Raw genomic sequence first — 18,018 nt, forward strand, 5'->3', positions numbered from 1 at the left:
GATGTTCCATTAAGGGGGTCCACCTTTCGCATGTGTAGAGAAGGGAGGGAATGACCGTGGCCGAGAAGACCTGAAGCTTAGTGCGGAGCGACAGACCAGGAAGCTTCCACACAGCGTTACGCAACCGATGAAAAGATATTGCCGCTCGACTGATTCGGAGTGAGACCTCTGCTGTTAAACTGAAGCCGGTCATAAGCCCACTGCCCAGGTATGGGAAACTCTCCACTCTCTCTACAACTGCCCCTTCACCGATTGGGAGTTGTGGGGGTGGAGTGTCTGATGGTACAAAATACCCAGGCAGGTGCTTAGTTTTGGTGGGGCTGATGGTAAGGCCCCATCTCTTAGTGGCACGCTCCAGTCTCAGCAGCAGCGTCTCCAACTCCTCCTCTGAATGAGTAGCTATTACCAAATCATCGGCATACATGCGTGGTTTAGCAATAGGGAGCCATCCCTTGACCGCACCCGGGCATCAATCAGCCTCCCATTATATCTATACTAATTGGAGATTCCCCCGGTACAGCTATTGAAGGCTTCACGAACTACGTGGTCAAAATAGATGTTAAATAATCTGGGAGCCAGAGGACATTCCTGTCGCACCCAAAGGTGTACAGGGAATGGCTCCGACTCCCGGCCACGTAGTTTTACCCGGGCCCGCTCAACATCATGAAGGTCCTTAATGATTGTGAGCAGAGGGTCAGGGACTCCAAAAGGACGAAGAACAAGCCAGAGCCCAGGCCTACTGATGGTAACATAGGCCTTGACCAGGTCAATAAAGCAGAGATGTAGGTCTTGTTGGAATTCCCTACACCTCTGCTGTAGCAGACGGACAGAAAATATGGCATCTGTGCAGGACTGCCCTTTCCTGAAAGCGCGTTGGGGCTCCACAAGCCTCTCCTCAGCGTGCCTGGCAAGGCGATGTTGAATAATCCTTGCCAGGACCTTTCCCGGCACACTGAAGAGTGAGATGCCCCTGTAGTTGTTACAGTCTGTGAGGTCCCTCTTCTTAAAGAGGGGGACCACTAGGGGATCCTTCCAATCCTGCAGAACCCGTCCAGTGGTCCAGACTGTTGTTATGACGTCATATAGGGCAGTCTGTGCACAAACGCCACCCTTCATCAGAATTTCGCTTGGGAGATCATCTCTGCCCGGTGCCTTTTCTGGTCTCAGACTCCGGATCGCCTTCAGTACTTCCTCAACAGATAGCACCTCAGCAGCCACTCACAGGGGGTGACTTCCTCCAATATTTGAGGCACCGCAGCCTCAGCAGGGTCATCACCACTTTGTGCCACGATATTTTCCTGGCTGAGGGATTTCCCCTCCCCCAGGACCTCACAGAAATTCTCAGCAAATCTGTTCCTGCGGGTCGGAGATTGGATCACCGTTTTTTCCCCTAATGATGGTAATAGGTGTGGCGCTGCAGGTTACTTTTTGATGGCATTAAATAGAGATTTGTGATCACGGGCCACTGAGGCAGAATCCATCTCCTCAGCAACCCATGACTACCACCCATCCTTGCAGCGCCTCATGGCTCTCCGAACCTCCAAGCGAAGGCTGCGGCAATCCTCCTCATTCTCTGACGTGGGATTGTGTAGCCGATGACAGTGGGCCTGTCGCTTTTTCTCAACTATCCTGAACACCTCCTCTGTCAGCCAGGGTCTCTGGGGAGGTCTGGACCGCGTACCCAAAGCAACCATTGCAGCTGCATGAGTCACAGTCCTAAACCTCGCCCATTTACCCTCGACATCAGGAGTGGGGGACGTAGCCAACCCCAGCCGCAAGCGATGATGAAATTCTCGCTTGCAACTTTCATTAGATAACTGAGACCAGGCCACTTTAGGTTTGAATGGGGTCCTGGGTGTACACCCACCACCGGAGTGGAAGAATGGCAGGCGCATCTTACAGATGACTAGTCGATGGTCAGAGGGCAGATCAGCTCCATGGTAGGTCCTGGTGTCAAGGACATGGGCTCGCATCCGCTGGTCCATCACTATGTAGTCCAGCAGATGTTCTTGCTTGGACCCGGCATGCATCCATGATGTTGTGTGGATGCGCCGATGCCGGAACAGCGTGTTGGTAATTACAAGCCCATGGGCTGCACAAAAATCTAGCAGCCTCCTTCCGTTGTTATTGAGCTGATCTGGCCCATGCCCTCCAATCACTCCAGACCAGGTGCCAGCATCATGACCAACTCGGGCATTGAAGTTACCCAACAAGATGACTCTATCCCGAGGGTCACTTTAGCCAGAACCTGTGGCAGGAGGTGATAGAAGGCATCTGACTCATCAGCTTTGCCTGCATGCCTCCACGGATGTTCCTCTTCGGTAGGGGCAGAAGTAACCACCACCACCACCACCACTCCTCGCCTCCGGTTGATGGGAAGGCAAGCCCAAAGTAGGCTGGGGCTTACAGCTTCCCACACCTCACCGCCACGCTCCCACGCCCCCTTCATTCTTTTGTTCAAAAGAAGAGCCACACCCTGTTGTTTGGCAGTCTGCTGCCCCGAGTAGAGGACTGTCCACCCCTCATGGTGGCAGGAGCCAGAACCAGTCCACCGGACCTCCTGAATGCCACAGAGATCCAGGCAGTACCGGTCCAGCTCCCGACAGAGGAGTGGCAGCCTCTCCTCCGCAGTGAGCGTTTGAACATTCCACGTGGCCACACGAAGTGGCTTTTCGTTGTTTCTGGAGGAGCCCCGAGGGTAGAGATTGAATCTCCTGGCTCCGCCAATTGGGGTTTGGCCAGGAGATGTCAGACGCCTGTCCCCCCGGGTCCTCCGGCACAAGCTTATTAGATAAAAATTGTATTCGTGGATTCGTGGTAATATTTGTGAAGGTGGCGGGGTTACCAGCCCCTCGCACCCGTCCAGAGCCCCCGTTTAGCCACTGTGGTGGTCACAGATGCCATGAGAGGAGGGGCCAATCGGAATTGGCCATCCCCCCATAGCACTGTCCACGACAGAGTTGCCCGTCCGGCACCGCGAGGAGGTAGGGGGTTGTTTTGCCGGACACACACACAGAGACACACACACAGAGACACATACACACAGAGAGACACACACAGCGACATAGACACACACAAACACAGAGACACAACAACAACAACAACAACCGCCATTCGCCACTAAGTGGCGGTGACGTCACCACGACGCTTGTGCCAGGCTATGTGCACCCTGAGGCCACGTGAAGTGTCGAACGCCCGCTGGCAGGAGGTCACGGGGCAGACCCAGGTGCCACGGGTCGACTGACTGAGATGACTGGCTGATGCACCACCTGTGCCCCCTGCTGTGCCAACCTGCTGTGCTTTAGCCACCCGGCGCTCCGCTCGCTGTTGTGAGCGTCGCTCCTCCGCCCTCCGTTGTTGTTGGAGGGCGACTGCCTCCAACTGCCCAGTAGCATCCTTCACGAGCCTCCTCCACAGAGGCCGATCTTGACACCGCTGGTACCAGTCATCGGCAAGTCCACTCAGCTCCACGTCCTCCTGTACCACATCACTCCATCTCCTCTCTAGCCCGTGCCGCGCCCGCTTAGCCCCCTCAATCCGGCCAAACAAAAGCTGTTTCGGCATGCGGTGGCTGGGCATGCGGGCTACATGACCCAGCCATCGCAGCCTTGCCTGCCGGAGGAGCTCACCGATGGGACCCTGCCCAGATCTTTCAAGGATTTGTGAGCTCCTCACACAATCCAGTCTGGTTAAACCCAGGATGGATCGTAGGCAGGTCAGCCTAAATGTTTCTAACCGGCGAAGATGTTCCATTAGGGGGGTCCACGTTTCGCAAGCGTAGAGAAGGGAGGGAATGACCGTGGCCGAGAAGACCTGAAGCTTAGTGCGGAGCGACAGACCAGGTAGCTTCCACACAGCGTTACGCAACCGATGAAAAGATATTGCCGCTCGACTGATTCGGAGTGAGACCTCTGCTGTTAAACTGGAGCCAGTCATAAGCACACTGCCCAGGTATGGGAAACTCTCCACTCTCTCCACAACTGCCCCATCACCGATTGGGAGTTGTGGGGGTGGAGTGTCCGATGGTACAAAATACCCAGGCAGGTGCTTAGTTTTGGTGGGGCTGATGGTAAGGCCCCACCTCTTAGTGGCACGCTCCAGTCTCAGCAGCAGCGTCTGCAACTCCTCCTCTGACTGAGCAGCTATTACCAAGTCATCAGCATACATAACGTGGTTGAGCAATAGGGAGCCATCCCTTGACCGCACCCGGGCATCGATTAGCCTCCCATTATATCTGTACCATATGGAGATTCCCCCGGTACAGCTATTGAAGGCTTCACGAACTACGTGGTCAAAATAGATGTTAAATAATGTGGGAGCCAGAGGACATCCCTGTCTCACCCCAAGGTGTACAGGGAATGGCTCTGACTCCCGGCCACGTAGTTTTACCCGGGCCCGCTCACCATCATGAAGGTCCTTAATGATCGTGAGCAGAGGGTCAGGTACTCCAAAAGCACGAAGAACGACCCAGAGCCCAGGCCTACTGATGGTATCATAGGCCTTGACCAGGTCAATAAAGCAGAGATGTAGGTCTTGTTGGAATTCCCTACACCTCTGCTGTAGCAGACGGACAGAAAATATGGCATCTGTGCAGGACCGCCCTTTCCTGAAACCGCATTGGGGCTCCGCAAGCCTCTCCTCAGCGTGCCTGGCAAGGCGATGCTGAATAATCCTTGCCAGGACCTTTCCCGGCACACTGAGGATTGAGATGCCCCTGTAGTTGTTACAGTCTGTGCGGTCCCCCTTCTTAAAAAGGGGGACCACCAGGGCATCCTTCCAATCCTGCGGAACCCGTCCAGTGGTCCAGACTGTTGTTATGATGTCATATAGGGCAGTCTGTGCACAAACGCCACCCTCCCTCAGCATTTCGCTTGGGAGATCATCTCTGCCCGCTGCCTTTCCTGGTCTCAGACTCCGGATCGCCTTCAATACTTCCTCAGCAGATGGCACCTCAGCCAGCCACTCACAGGGGGTGACTTCATCCAATATTTGAGGCACCGCAGCCTCAGCAGGGTCATCCTCACTTTGTGCCACGATGTTTTCCTGGCTGTGGGATTTTCCCTCCCCCAGGACCTCACAGAAATGCTCAGCAAATCTGCGAACCTGTTCCTGGGGGTCGGAAATTGGATCACCGTTTTTTCCCCTAATGATGGTAATAGGTGTGGCGCTGCAGGTTACTTTTTTGATGGAGTTAAATAGCGATTTGTGATCACGGGCCACTGAGGCAGACTCCATCTCCTCAGCAACCCGCGACCACCACCCATCCTTGCAGCGCCTCACGGCTCTCCGAACCTCCGAGCGAAGGCTGCGGTAAGCCTCCTCATTCTCTGACGTGGGATTCTGTAGCCGATGACAGTGGGCCTGTCGCTTTTTCTCAACCATCCTGAACAACTCCTCTGTCATCCAGGGTGTCTGGGGAGGTCTGGACCGCGTACCCAAAGCAGCCATTGCAGCTGCATGAGTCACAGTCCTAAACCTCGCCCATTTACCCTCGACATCAGGAGGAGTCGGGGACGATGCCAATCCCAGCCGCAAGCGATGATGAAATTCTCGCTTGCAACTTTCATCAGATAACTGAGACCAGGCCACTTTAGGTTGGAATGGGGTCCTGGGTGTACACCCACCACCGGAGTGGAAGAATGGCAGGCGCATCTTACAGATGACTAGTCGATGGTCAGAGGGCAGATCAGCTCCACGGTAGGTCCTGGTGTCAAGGACATGGGCTCGCATTCGCTGGTCCGTCACTATGTAGTCCAGCAGATGTTCTTGCTTGGACCCGGCATGCATCCATGATGTTGTGTGGATGCGCCGATGCCGGAACAGCGTGTTGGTAATTACAAGCCCATGGGCTGCACAAAAATCTAGCAGCCTCCTACCATTGTTATTGAGTTGATCTGGCCCATGCCCTCCAATCACTCCAGACCAGGTGCCAGTATCATGACCCACTCGGGCATTGAAGTCACCCAACATGATGACTCTATCCCGAGGGGCCACTTTAGCCAGCACCTGTGACAGGAGGTCATAGAAGGCATCTGACTCATCGGCTTTGCCTGCATCCCTCCACGGATGTTCATCTTCGGTGGGGGCATAAGTAACCACGACCACCATTCCTCGCCTCCGGTTGATGGGAAGGCGAGCCCAAAGTAGCCTGGGGCTTACAGCTTCCCACACCTCACCGCCACGCTCCCACGCCCCCTTCATTCTTTTGTTCAAAAGAAGACCCACACCCTGTTGTTTGGCAGTCTGCTGCCCCGAGTAGAGGACTGTCCACCCCTCATGGTGGCAGGAGCCAGAGCCGGTCCACCGGACCTCCTGAATGCCGCATAGATCCAGGCGGTACCAGTCCAGCTCCCGACAGAGGAGTGGCAGCCTCTCCTCTGCAGTGAGCGTTCGAACATTCCACGTGGCCACCCGTAGTGGCTTTTCGTTGTTTCTGGAGTAGCCCCGAGGGTAGGTATTCAATCTCCTGGCTCCGCCAATTGGGGTTTGGCCAGGAGACGTCATAGACGCCTGGCCCCCCGGGGCCTCCGGCACAAGCTTAGTTGTTACATGTTTCACTTTAATTCGTGGTTTTGTGGTAATTAATTGAAGGTGGAGGGGTTACCAGCCCCTCGCACCCGTCCAGAGCCCCCGTTTAGCCCCTGTGGTGGACACATATGCCATGAGGGGAGGAGCCAATCAAAATTGGAACTCCCCCCACAGCACTGTCCACGACAGAGTTGCCCGTCCGGCACCGCGAGGAGGTAGGGGGTTGTTTTGCCGGAGACACACACACAGAGACACACACAAACAAAGAGACAGAGACACACAGACACAGAGACACACACACAGAGACACACACATACCCAGAGACACACACAGAGACACAACAACAACCGCCATTCGCCACTAAGTGGCGGTGACGTCACCACGACGCTTGTGCCAGGCCATGTGCACGTTGAGGCCACACGAAGTGTTGAACGCCCGCTGGCAGGAGGTTACGGGGCAGACCCAGATGCCACGGGTCGACTGACTTAGATGACTGGCTGATGCACCACCTGTGCCCCCTACTGTGCCAACCTGCTGTGCTTTAGCCACCCGGCGCTCTGCTCGTTGTTGTGAGCGTCGCTCCTCCACCCTCCGTTGTTGTTGGAGGGCGACTGCCTCCAACTGCCCAGTAGCGTCCTTCACGAGCCTCCTCCACAGAGGCCGATCTTGACACCGCTGGTACCAGTCATCGGCAAGTCAACTCAGCTCCACGTCCTCCTGTACCACATCACTCCATCTCTTCTCTAGCCCGTGCCGCGCCCGTTTAGCCCCCTCGATCCGGCCGAACAAAAGCTGTTTCGGCATGCGGTGGCTGGGCATGCGGGCTACATGACCCATCCAACGCAGCCTTGCCTGCCGGAGGAGCTCACCGATGGGACCTTTCCCAGGTCTTTCAAGGATTTGTGAGCTCCTCACACAATCCAGAATGGTTAAATCCAGGATGGATCGTAGGCAGGCTAGCTTAAATTTTTCTAACCGGCGAAGATGTTCCATTTAGGGGGTCCACGTTTCGCAAGCGGAGAGAAGGGAAAGAATGACCGTGGCTGAGAAGACCTGAAGCTTAGTGCGGAGCGACAGACCAGGTAGCTTCCACACAGCGTTACGCAACCGATGAAAAGATATTGCCACTCGACTGATTCGGAGTGAGACAGAGACACACACTCAGAGACACACACACACACAAACACATACACACAGAGAGACACACACAGCAACAGACACACACACACAGAGACACACACACACATACACACAAACACACAGAATCAGAGACACACAGAGACAGACACACACAGACAGACACACAAATATAGAGACACAGAGACACATACACACAGACACACACAGACACAGAGACACATACACACAGACACACACAGAGACACATACACACAGACACACACCGACACACACAGAGACACACACACACAGACATACACACAAACACACAGAGACACACACAGACATACACACAAACACACAGAGACAGACACAGACATACACACACACAGAGACACACACAGACATACACACACACAGAGACACACACAGACATACACACACAGAGACACACACAGACACACACACACATACACACACAGACATACACACACACAGAGACACACACAGACACACACACACAGAGACACACACATACATACACACACACATACACACACAGAGACACACACAGACACACACACACAGACAGACACATACATACACACACACATACACACACAGAGACACACACATACACACATACACACACAGAGACACACACAGACACACACACACACAGACACACACATACATACACACACACATACACACACACACAGACACACACAGACACACACACACAGAGACACACACAGACATACACACACACAGAGACACACACAGATACACACAACAACAACAACAACCGCCATTCGCCACTAAGTGGCGGTGACGTCACCACGACGCTTGTGCCAGGCTATGTGCACCCTGAGGCCACGTGAAGTGTCGAACGGCCGCTGGCAGGAGGTCACGGGGCAGACCCAGGTGCCACGGGTCGACTGACTGAGATGACTGGCTGATGCACCACCTGTGCCCCCTACTGTGCCAACCTGCTGTGCTTTAGCCACCCGGCGCTCCGCTCGTTGTTGTGAGCGTCGCTCCTCCGCCCTCCGTTGTTGTTGGAGGGCGACTGCCTCCAACTGCCCAGTAGCATCCTTCACGAGCCTCCTCCACAGAGGCCGATCTTGACACCGCTGGTACCAGTCATCGGCAAGTCCACTCAGCTCCACGTCCTCCTGTACCACATCACTCCATCTCTTCTCTAGCCCGTGCCGCGCCCGCCTAGCCCCCTCAATCCGGCCAAACAAAAGCTGTTTCGGCATGCGGTGGCTGGGCATGCGGGCTACATGACCCAGCCATCGCAGCCTTGCCTGCCGGAGGAGCTCACCGATGGGACCCTGCCCAGATCTTTCAAGGATTTGTGAGCTCCTCACACAATCCAGTCTGGTTAAACCCAGGATGGATCGTAGGCAGGCCAGCCTAAATGTTTCTAACCGGCGAAGATGTTCCATTAGGGGGGTCCACGTTTCGCAAGCGTAGAGAAGGGAGGGAATGACCGTGGCCGAGAAGACCTGAAGCTTAGTGCGGAGCGACAGACCAGGTAGCTTCCACACAGCGTTACGCAACCGATGAAAAGATATAGCCGCTCGACTGATTCGGAGTGAGACCTCTGCTGTTAAACTGGAGCCCGTCATAAGCACACTGCCCAGGTATGGGAAACTCTCCACTCTCTCCACAACTGCCCCATCACCGATTGGGAGTTGTGGGGGTGGAGTGTCCAATGGTACAAAATACCCAGGCAGGTGCTTAGTTTTAGTGGGGCTGATGGTAAGGCCCCACCTCTTAGTGGCATGCTCCAGTCTCAGCAGCAGCGTCTCCAACTCCTCCTCTGACTGAGCAGCTATTACCAAGTCATCAGCATACATAACGTGGTTGAGCAATAGGGAGCCATCCCTTGACCGCACCCGGGCATCGATTAGCCTCCCATTATATCTGTACCATATGGAGATTCCCCCGGTACAGCTATTGAAGGCTTCACGAACTACGTGGTCAAAATAGATGTTAAATAATGTGGGAGCCAGAGGACATCCCTGTCGCACCCCAAGGTGTACAGGGAATGGCTCTGACTCCCGGCCACGTAGTTTTACCCGGGCCCGCTCACCATCATGAAGGTCCTTAATGATCGTGAGCAGAGGGTCAGGTACTCCAAAAGCACGAAGAACGACCCAGAGCCCAGGCCTACTGATGGTATCATAGGCCTTGACCAGGTCAATAAAGCAGAGATGTAGGTCTTGTTGGAATTCCCTACACCTCTGCTGTAGCAGACGGACAGAAAATATGGCATCTGTGCAGGACCGCCCTTTCCTGAAACCGCATTGGGGCTCCGCAAGCCTCTCCTCAGCGTGCCTGGCAAGGCGATGCTGAATAATCCTTGCCAGGACCTTTCCCGGCACACTGAGGAGTGAGATGCCCCTGTAGTTGTTACAGTCTGTGCGGTCCCCCTTCTTAAAAAGGGGGACCACCAGGGCATCCTTCCAATCCTGCGGAACCCGTCCAGTGGTCCAGACTGTTGTTATGATACACACACACACACATACACACACACAGAGACACACACAGACATACACACACACAGACATACACACACACACAGAGACACACACATATATACACACACATAGATACACACACACAGAGACACACACATACACACACACAGAGACACACACAGAGACACACACACACATACACACACATACACACACAGTGCCCCCGAGCTGTCAAAGAAATTGCTCCTCCGCAAGACGCACGGACCGCGGCTCTCCTCCACTCCCCCCTCCCCCTCCTCCCCACCCCCCCCACCTCCTCCCACTCCACACCTGAACGCACGCGCTCGGAACTGGCGATCGTTTCGCGCGTCGACGGAAAATCAATTGCGCGGACAGGTGGTCTGTGCGTGCGTGTCTGTGTGTGTCTGTGCGTGTCTGTGCGTGCGTGTCTGTGTGTGTCTGTGTGTGTCTGTGCGTGCGTGTCTGTGTGTGTCTGTGCGTGCGTGTCTGTGCGTGTCTGTGCGTGCCTGTGCGTGTCTGTGCGTGCGTGTCTGTGTGTGTCTGTGCGTGCGTGTCTGTGCGTGTCTGTGTGTGTCTGTGCGTGCGTGTCTGTGCGTGTCTGTGCGTGCCTGTGCGTGTCTGTGCGTGCGTGTCTGTGTGTGTCTGTGCGTGTGTGTCTGTGCGTGTCTGTGCGTGCGTGCCTGTGCGTGCCTGTGCGTGCGGGTCTGTGCGTGCGTGTCTATGCGTGCCTGTGCGTGCGTGTCTGTGCGTGTCTGTGCGTGCGTGTCTGTGCGTGTCTGTGCGTGCGTGTCTGTGCGTGCATGCCTGTGCGTGTCTGTAAGTGCGTGCCTGTGCGTGCGTGTCTGTGTGTGTCTGTGCGTGCGTGTCTGTGCGTGTCTGTGCGTGCCTGTGCGTGCGTGTGCGTGTCTGTGTGTGTCTGTGCGTGCGTGTCTGTGCGTGTTTGTGCGTGCGACGGGAGACCGACGGGGGACCCCCATCGCTTCACCGTCCTCACGCTGTGGCGACCGTAAACATCAATCGACCGACCGACAAATAACCCCCCCACCCCCTCCCTCCTCCCTTTTCTCCTCCTCCTCCTTCCCGGAATGAAACGGGCTGCAGGTTCTGGTTCTGTCTTCGACGAGGGCGCTAACTGCGCGCGTAATCCTTAGCCGTGTCGTGACAGCGTCAGCAGGGTGGGATTCCATCCAAGAATCCGTTCTCATTATTTTTTTGCAACTTTTTTTTTAATCCACTTGCCGCCGTCCCTATTCGTAGATGCCACTGGTCCTTCATGTCCTGCAGATACCACTGGTTCTTTACATTCTACAGTTGTAGATGCCACTGGTTCTTTACATTCTACCGATGTAGATGCCACTGGTTCTTCACGTTCTGTAGATGTAGATGCCACTGGTTCTTTACATTCTACAGATGTAGATGCCACTGGTTCTTTACATTCTACAGATGTAGATACTACTGGTTCTTTACATTCTACAGATGTAGATGCCACTGGTTCTTTACATTCTACAGATGTAGATGCCACTGGTTCTTTACATTCTACAGGTGTAGATGCCACTGGTTCTTCACGTTCTGTAGATGTAGATGCCACTGGTTCTTTGTGTTCTGCAGATGTAGATGCCACTGGTTATTGATGTTCTGCAGATGTAGATGCCACTGGTTCTTCACGTTCTGTAGATGTAGATGCCACTGGTTCTTTGTGTTCTGCAGATGTAGATGCCACTGGTTATTGATGTTCTGCAGATGTAGATGCCACTGGTTCTTCACATTCTGTAGATGTAGATGCCACTGGTTCTTTACATTCTACAGATGTAGATGTCACTGGTTCTTCACATTCTACAGATGTAGATGCAACTGGTTCTTCACATTCTACAGATGTAGATGCAACTGGTTTTTCACATTCTACAGATGTAAATTCCACCGGTTCTTCACATTCTACAGATGTAAATGCCACTGGTTCTTCACATTCTACAGATGTAAATGCCACTGGTTCTTCACATTCTACAGATGTAAATGCCACCGGTTCTTCAAACTGTGTAGATGCCACTGGTTCTTCACGTTCTCCAGCGATCTGTTTGCGTGGTGGTTGAACTTACGACTCTCGTTCTGAACAGGCAACTGGACATATGGAGAGGTTTGTTCATATCTCTGAAAGTTCATAAGTCGAATTTACCCTGTTTGAAACGTTTCATTCTTATTAGGCCACCGGCACACACACACACACACGTGGCTGTTGAGCCGCCGACTGCTTCCACACACGCAAGGAAGTGAGTGGCTCAGCTCGGCTTGCAAAACCCCCTGAACGCGGCTGGAACCGCGGGGCGCAGAGCCGGCTCCAGTTAATCGCGAACCTTTGCACCACTGAGCCAGAGCCCAGACCGGGCCTGAAAGTTCAAATCGGGGTCACTTCTCGATAAGAGACGTGAAAAAAAAACGGACGGACGGACGGACGGACGGAGGAACAGAGCCGAAGCTCACGCGAATCCCTCGCAGCCTGAGCAGTAAAAGCCCTTACAAAAAAGTACATTACCGGGGGATAAAGCCGGCAAGGTCACCACCTCACCAGGCCAAGAGATAAATCAACCGCCCCCCCCCCCTCCCCGCCCCACCCGCCCACTTGATTTGGCCTCGACAATCGCTGGGGGAACGGTCTCAGCAGTGCCCAACTCACCTTCTCCCCCTTCTTTCCGGGCTCGCCCTTCAGTCCGGGAAGACCTGGAGGTCCCTGCAGGCGACACAAGACAATCGGCCGTCTCTCGCGGGGCACACTTTGGCTCCCTTCACCACCCCCCCACCCCCCCGCCGCCCACCGGGGTAACGGCACGACACCCTCGGAGGGATTTTACTCTCTCCCCCCGCTCGCTCTCCCGCTCCGTCGGTCTCGTTTTGTACAGAAACGGACGGAGGATGATCCGGCACGAGTGGTGGAGTTTTAAACTTCGGGACCAGACAGGTGCCTCTCCCCCCCCCCTCCACTACTCCGTCGCCCCACCACCACCCTTGGATTGCTTCATAGTGCGGAAGAAAACGTCACCGTTATTTTTGACTCCCCTGGCAGGCTTTCACGACCAACGTTTTGACTCACAATGAGTTCATTTTGGATCAGGTCGCAAAATAACAACAACAACAAAAATGCCAGTGTTTGTTTTTAAACAAGAGCACCGTCGCCACCGCCACCGGCGCAGCGACGGAGCCGATGAAGCCGTCACGACAGAATGGGCCGAAGGTGACGACCGGGAGGCCGCCCTCTCTCACCATGGGTCCCGGCGGTCCGTTCTGTCCGATCGGCCCCGGCGAACCGAGGATCCCCTGAAACGACAAGAAACCAAACGAGCGTGGAATCACTCGCCGTGCCGCACACACACACGCACGCACACGCGCGTACACACGCACGCACACGCGCGTACACGTACATACACACACACACACGCACATGCGCGTACACGTACATACACACACACGCACGCACATGCGCGTACACGCACATACACACACACGCACACACACGCGCGCGTACACACACACACGCGCACACACACACGCACACACACACGCACGCGCGTACACGCACATACACACATGCGCACGCGCACACGCACGCGCGCACACACACACGCGTACACACACGCGCGCACAAACGCACACACACGCAGACAAACACACACACACAAAGACAAAGATCCCCCGTATAGCCTGAACAGACTGTTGGGGTAAGTGCTATTAGCGAGTAGCAACACCTATGAAGGCTGACACAGCACATGAGGGGGTGGGTGGCCAGTACCAAGCCTGGCCGCCTTTGTGGCGATGTCTACACACCGCACCAGGTATGTGTGTTTGCGTGTGTACGTGTGCGTGCGTGTGCGCGTGTGTGTACACGCATACAACCACACGTACCGGAGAACCTGGAATGCCTCGAAGGCCGTCCAGGCCTGGCGGCCCAGGCAGGCCCACAGGCCCAGCCGGGCCGAGGCGACCCGGCAATCCATCGGGGCCCAGCTCTCCCTGTTGACACACGCGGGCACGCACACAGGCACGGGCACGGATTGTCGGACGGGGACAGGCGGACGGGGACACGCGCAGAGCAAGGTTGTGAAGGCCGCAGCAAGGCCACAACCCTGGCAGAGTGCTCAACTCCCCACCCGGAGGCCATCGGTTCGAACCCTGGCTGGGGATCGCAAACAGCCCGGCATCCCTCCTGTCCGGAGTCGTCACCGATGAAGAGGTTACAAAAAAAATATATGAAGGCGCAAGCCTTTATCTGTTATTTTTAAATTACATTTTTTTCCTCTATCTACGTGACTTTAGGAAAAGAAGCATAGAACATAGAATATAAAGGCGCAAGCCTTGCAATTTCCAGCTCACGCCGCACTCCGAGATTGTGAGCCCGTCTTAGGGGGGGGAGGGTGGAGGAGTGGGTGACAGCTGCCACTGGGGGTGCCCCTAGGCTCGAGCACATGCCCAACGGTCGCTCCCCCCCTGTGCGACCACCGCTGCACAGACGGGCGCCCTGCGCTATAGGAACGACAGCGCCGACATCCAAACGGAAATGACTGTAGTTGTTGTTGTAGTTGTTGTCTTGAGTGCCGAGGGAGCGGGTGAGGGTGGTGAGGGAGAGGGGAGACAGTTCAAGAGAATTCTCACCTTGGCTCCTTTCATTCCCGTCCGGCCTTCTGGCCCAGGTGGCCCCGGTGGGCCCTGAGAGAGGGGAAGGCGGAATTCCGTTAAAAATAATAATAATAATACACTTCCATATGTGTAATAAATACACGTAGGCTTTCACGACCGACACTACAATTCGTAATTATCGTCTTGGTTATTTCGGTAAAGTCACGTAGAATGGGGATAAAATAATAAAAATAAAATAAAAAATAAAAATTCTCACGACGTTTCGGAGGCAACACAAGCTTCCGTCTTCAGGTGGGACAGTCACAGCAAGATCTAGCAAGATCTTGCTGTGACTGTCTTCAGGTGGGACAGTCATAGCAAGATCTGTGACTGTCTTCAGGTGGGACAGTCACAGCAAGATCTGTGACTGTCTTCAGGTGGGACAGTCACAGCAAGATCTAGCAAGATCTTGCTGTGACTGTCTTCAGGTGGGACAGTCACAGCAAGATCTAGCAAGATCTTGCTGTGACTGTCTTCAGGTGGGACAGTCACAGCAAGATATAGCAAGATCTTGCTGTGACTGTCTTCAGGTGGGACAGTCACAGCAAGATATAGCAAGATCTTGCTGTGACTGTCTTCAGGTGGGACAGTCACAGCAAAATCTAGCAAGGTCTTGCTGTGACTGTCTTCAGGTGGGACAGTCACAGCAAGATCTAGCAAGATCTTGCTGTGACTGTCTTCAGGTGGGGCAGTCACAGCAAGATCTAGCAAGATCTTGCTGTGACTGTCTTCAGGTGGGGCAGTCACAGCAAGATCTAGCAAGATCTTGCTGTGACTGTCTTCAGGTGGAACAGTCACAGCAAGATCTAGCAAGATCTTGCTGTGACTGTCTTCAGGTGGGACAGTCACAACAAGATCTTGCTAGATCTTGCTTTGACTGTCTTCAGGTGCTAGATCTTGCTGTGACTGTCTTCAGGTGGGACAGTCACAGCAAGATCTAGCAAGATCTTGCTGTGACTGTCTTCAGGTGGGACAGTCACAACAAGATCTTGCTAGATCTTGCTGTGACTGTCTTCAGGTGCTAGATCTTGCTGTGACTGTCTTCAGGTGGGACAGTCACAGCAAGATCTTGCTGTGACTGTCTTCAGGTGGGACAGTCACAGCAAGATCTTGCTGTGACTGTCTTCAGGTGGGACAGTCACAGCAAGATCTAGCAAGGTCTTGCTGTGACTGTCTTCAGGTGGGACAGTCACAGCAAGATCTTGCAAGATCTTGCTGTGACTGTCTTCAGGTGGGGCAGTCACAGCAAGATCTAGCAAGATCTTGCTGTGACTGTCTTCAGGTGGGACAGTCACAGCAAGATCTAGCAAGATCTTGCTGTGACTGTCTTCAGGTGGGACAGTCACAACAAGATCTTGCTAGATCTTGCTGTGACTGTCTTCAGGTGCTAGATCTTGCTGTGACTGTCTTCAGGTGGGACAGTCACAGCAAGATCTAGCAAGATCTTGCTGTGACTGTCTTCAGGTGGGACAGTCACAACAAGATCTTGCTAGATCTTGCTGTGACTGTCTTCAGGTGGGACAGTCACAGCAAGATCTAGCAAGATCTTGCTGTGACTGTCTTCAGGTGGGACAGTCACAACAAGATCTTGCTAGATCTTGCTGTGACTGTCTTCAGGTGCTAGATCTTGCTGTGACTGTCTTCAGGTGGGACAGTCACAGCAAGATCTAGCAAGATCTTGCTGTGACTGTCTTCAGGTGGGACAGTCACAACAAGATCTTGCTAGATCTTGCTGTGACTGTCTTCAGGTGCTAGATCTTGCTGTGACTGTCTTCAGGTGGGACAGTCACAGCAAGATCTTGCTGTGACTGTCTTCAGGTGGGACAGTCACAGCAAGATCTTGCTGTGACTGTCTTCAGGTGGGACAGTCACAGCAAGATCTAGCAAGGTCTTGCTGTGACTGTCTTCAGGTGGGACAGTCACAGCAAGATCTTGCAAGATCTTGCTGTGACTGTCTTCAGGTGGGGCAGTCACAGCAAGATCTAGCAAGATCTTGCTGTGACTGTCTTCAGGTGGGACAGTCACAGCAAGATCTAGCAAGATCTTGCTGTGACTGTCTTCAGGTGGGACAGTCACAACAAGATCTTGCTAGATCTTGCTGTGACTGTCTTCAGGTGCTAGATCTTGCTGTGACTGTCTTCAGGTGGGACAGTCACAGCAAGATCTAGCAAGATCTTGCTGTGACTGTCTTCAGGTGGGACAGTCACAACAAGATCTTGCTAGATCTTGCTGTGACTGTCTTCAGGTGGGACAGTCACAGCAAGATCTTGCTGTGACTGTCTTCAGGTGGGACAGTCACAGCAAGATCTAGCAAGATCTTGCTGTGACTGTCTTCAGGTGGGACAGTCACAGCAAGATCTAGCAAGATCTTGCTGTGACTGTTTTCAGGTGGGACAGTCACAGCAAGATCTAGCTAGATCTTGCTGTGACTGTCCCACCTGAAGACGGAAGCTTGTGTTGCCTCCGAAACGTCGTGAGAATTTTTATTTTTTATTTTATTATTATTTTATCCTCATTCTACGTGACTTTACCTAAAGAACCAAGAAGATGAAAACCTGCAGTCACGAAAGCTTTAAATCGAAATTCATAATTAGTTTCTACTTGAGCAACGCAGTCACGTGCACGATGCCAGTTTGTAACTCTCGGCCCTCCACCACTTCGGCGACTCTGAGCCCCTCGTATCGAGTTGCCGCATCTTGGCTGTGCCCAGGGATTTGGTTTGTGCCAGCGGGCCAGGCTGCCAGCGGACCAGGTTACCTCCGATGAGCACGGCGGGCAAACGCGCGTCCACCAGGCGCGCGTTTGCTGCGCCGCCCCACGTCGAAGGAGCCAGCCACGATGCCGACCAAACCGACGTGGCACGCCGACCGCCAAGCCTCCGCCCGATTGGCTCCGTCGTCGCCATGGCGGGCGGGCGGGTGGCGGAGGGCCGCGGCTACGCGAAACGGCGTCCCGACGACGACCGCCCCCAACAGAATGGGGGCGTCACGACATCGCGAGAGGTTCGTATTCGCGCCCCCCGCTCCCGCGGGCGGAGCGCTCCGTCGGTGGGAGCGGCGTCCCCCCGGTCAGGCCGGATCGCGTCCTCACCCTTTTGCCCAAGGAACCCGGCGGTCCGGCTTCTCCCGTCGGTCCCGGAGATCCCTGCGAAGCAACGAGACGCAGGTTCAACGCCCGGCACGGGGTCACCGTCGTT

General features: G+C 54.3%; 1 protein-coding gene across 5 annotated transcripts in view; it reads right to left on the bottom strand.

Moving 5' to 3' along the window:
* The window catches only part of LOC116955358 (uncharacterized), a 378,574-nt gene that overhangs the window by 44,715 nt on the left and 315,841 nt on the right, over positions 1-18,018 (bottom strand). For all 5 annotated transcript variants that reach the window (XM_076053062.1, XM_076053060.1, XM_076053059.1 and 2 more), the window contains 5 exons: positions 17,913-17,966; positions 14,799-14,852; positions 14,052-14,159; positions 13,413-13,466; positions 12,829-12,882 (listed from right to left, as the gene is read on the bottom strand). In XM_076053062.1, coding sequence (XP_075909177.1) covers positions 12,829-12,882; positions 13,413-13,466; positions 14,052-14,159; positions 14,799-14,852; positions 17,913-17,966 — 324 coding nt within the window. The remainder of the gene's footprint in view (positions 1-12,828; positions 12,883-13,412; positions 13,467-14,051; positions 14,160-14,798; positions 14,853-17,912; positions 17,967-18,018) is intronic.

Source organism: Petromyzon marinus, chromosome 59 (genome assembly GCF_048934315.1).
Source record: "Petromyzon marinus isolate PM22_M1 ecotype Great Lakes invasive population chromosome 59, UKy_Petmar_22M1.pri1.0, whole genome shotgun sequence".
NCBI classification, from domain to species: Eukaryota; Metazoa; Chordata; class Hyperoartia; order Petromyzontiformes; family Petromyzontidae; genus Petromyzon; species Petromyzon marinus.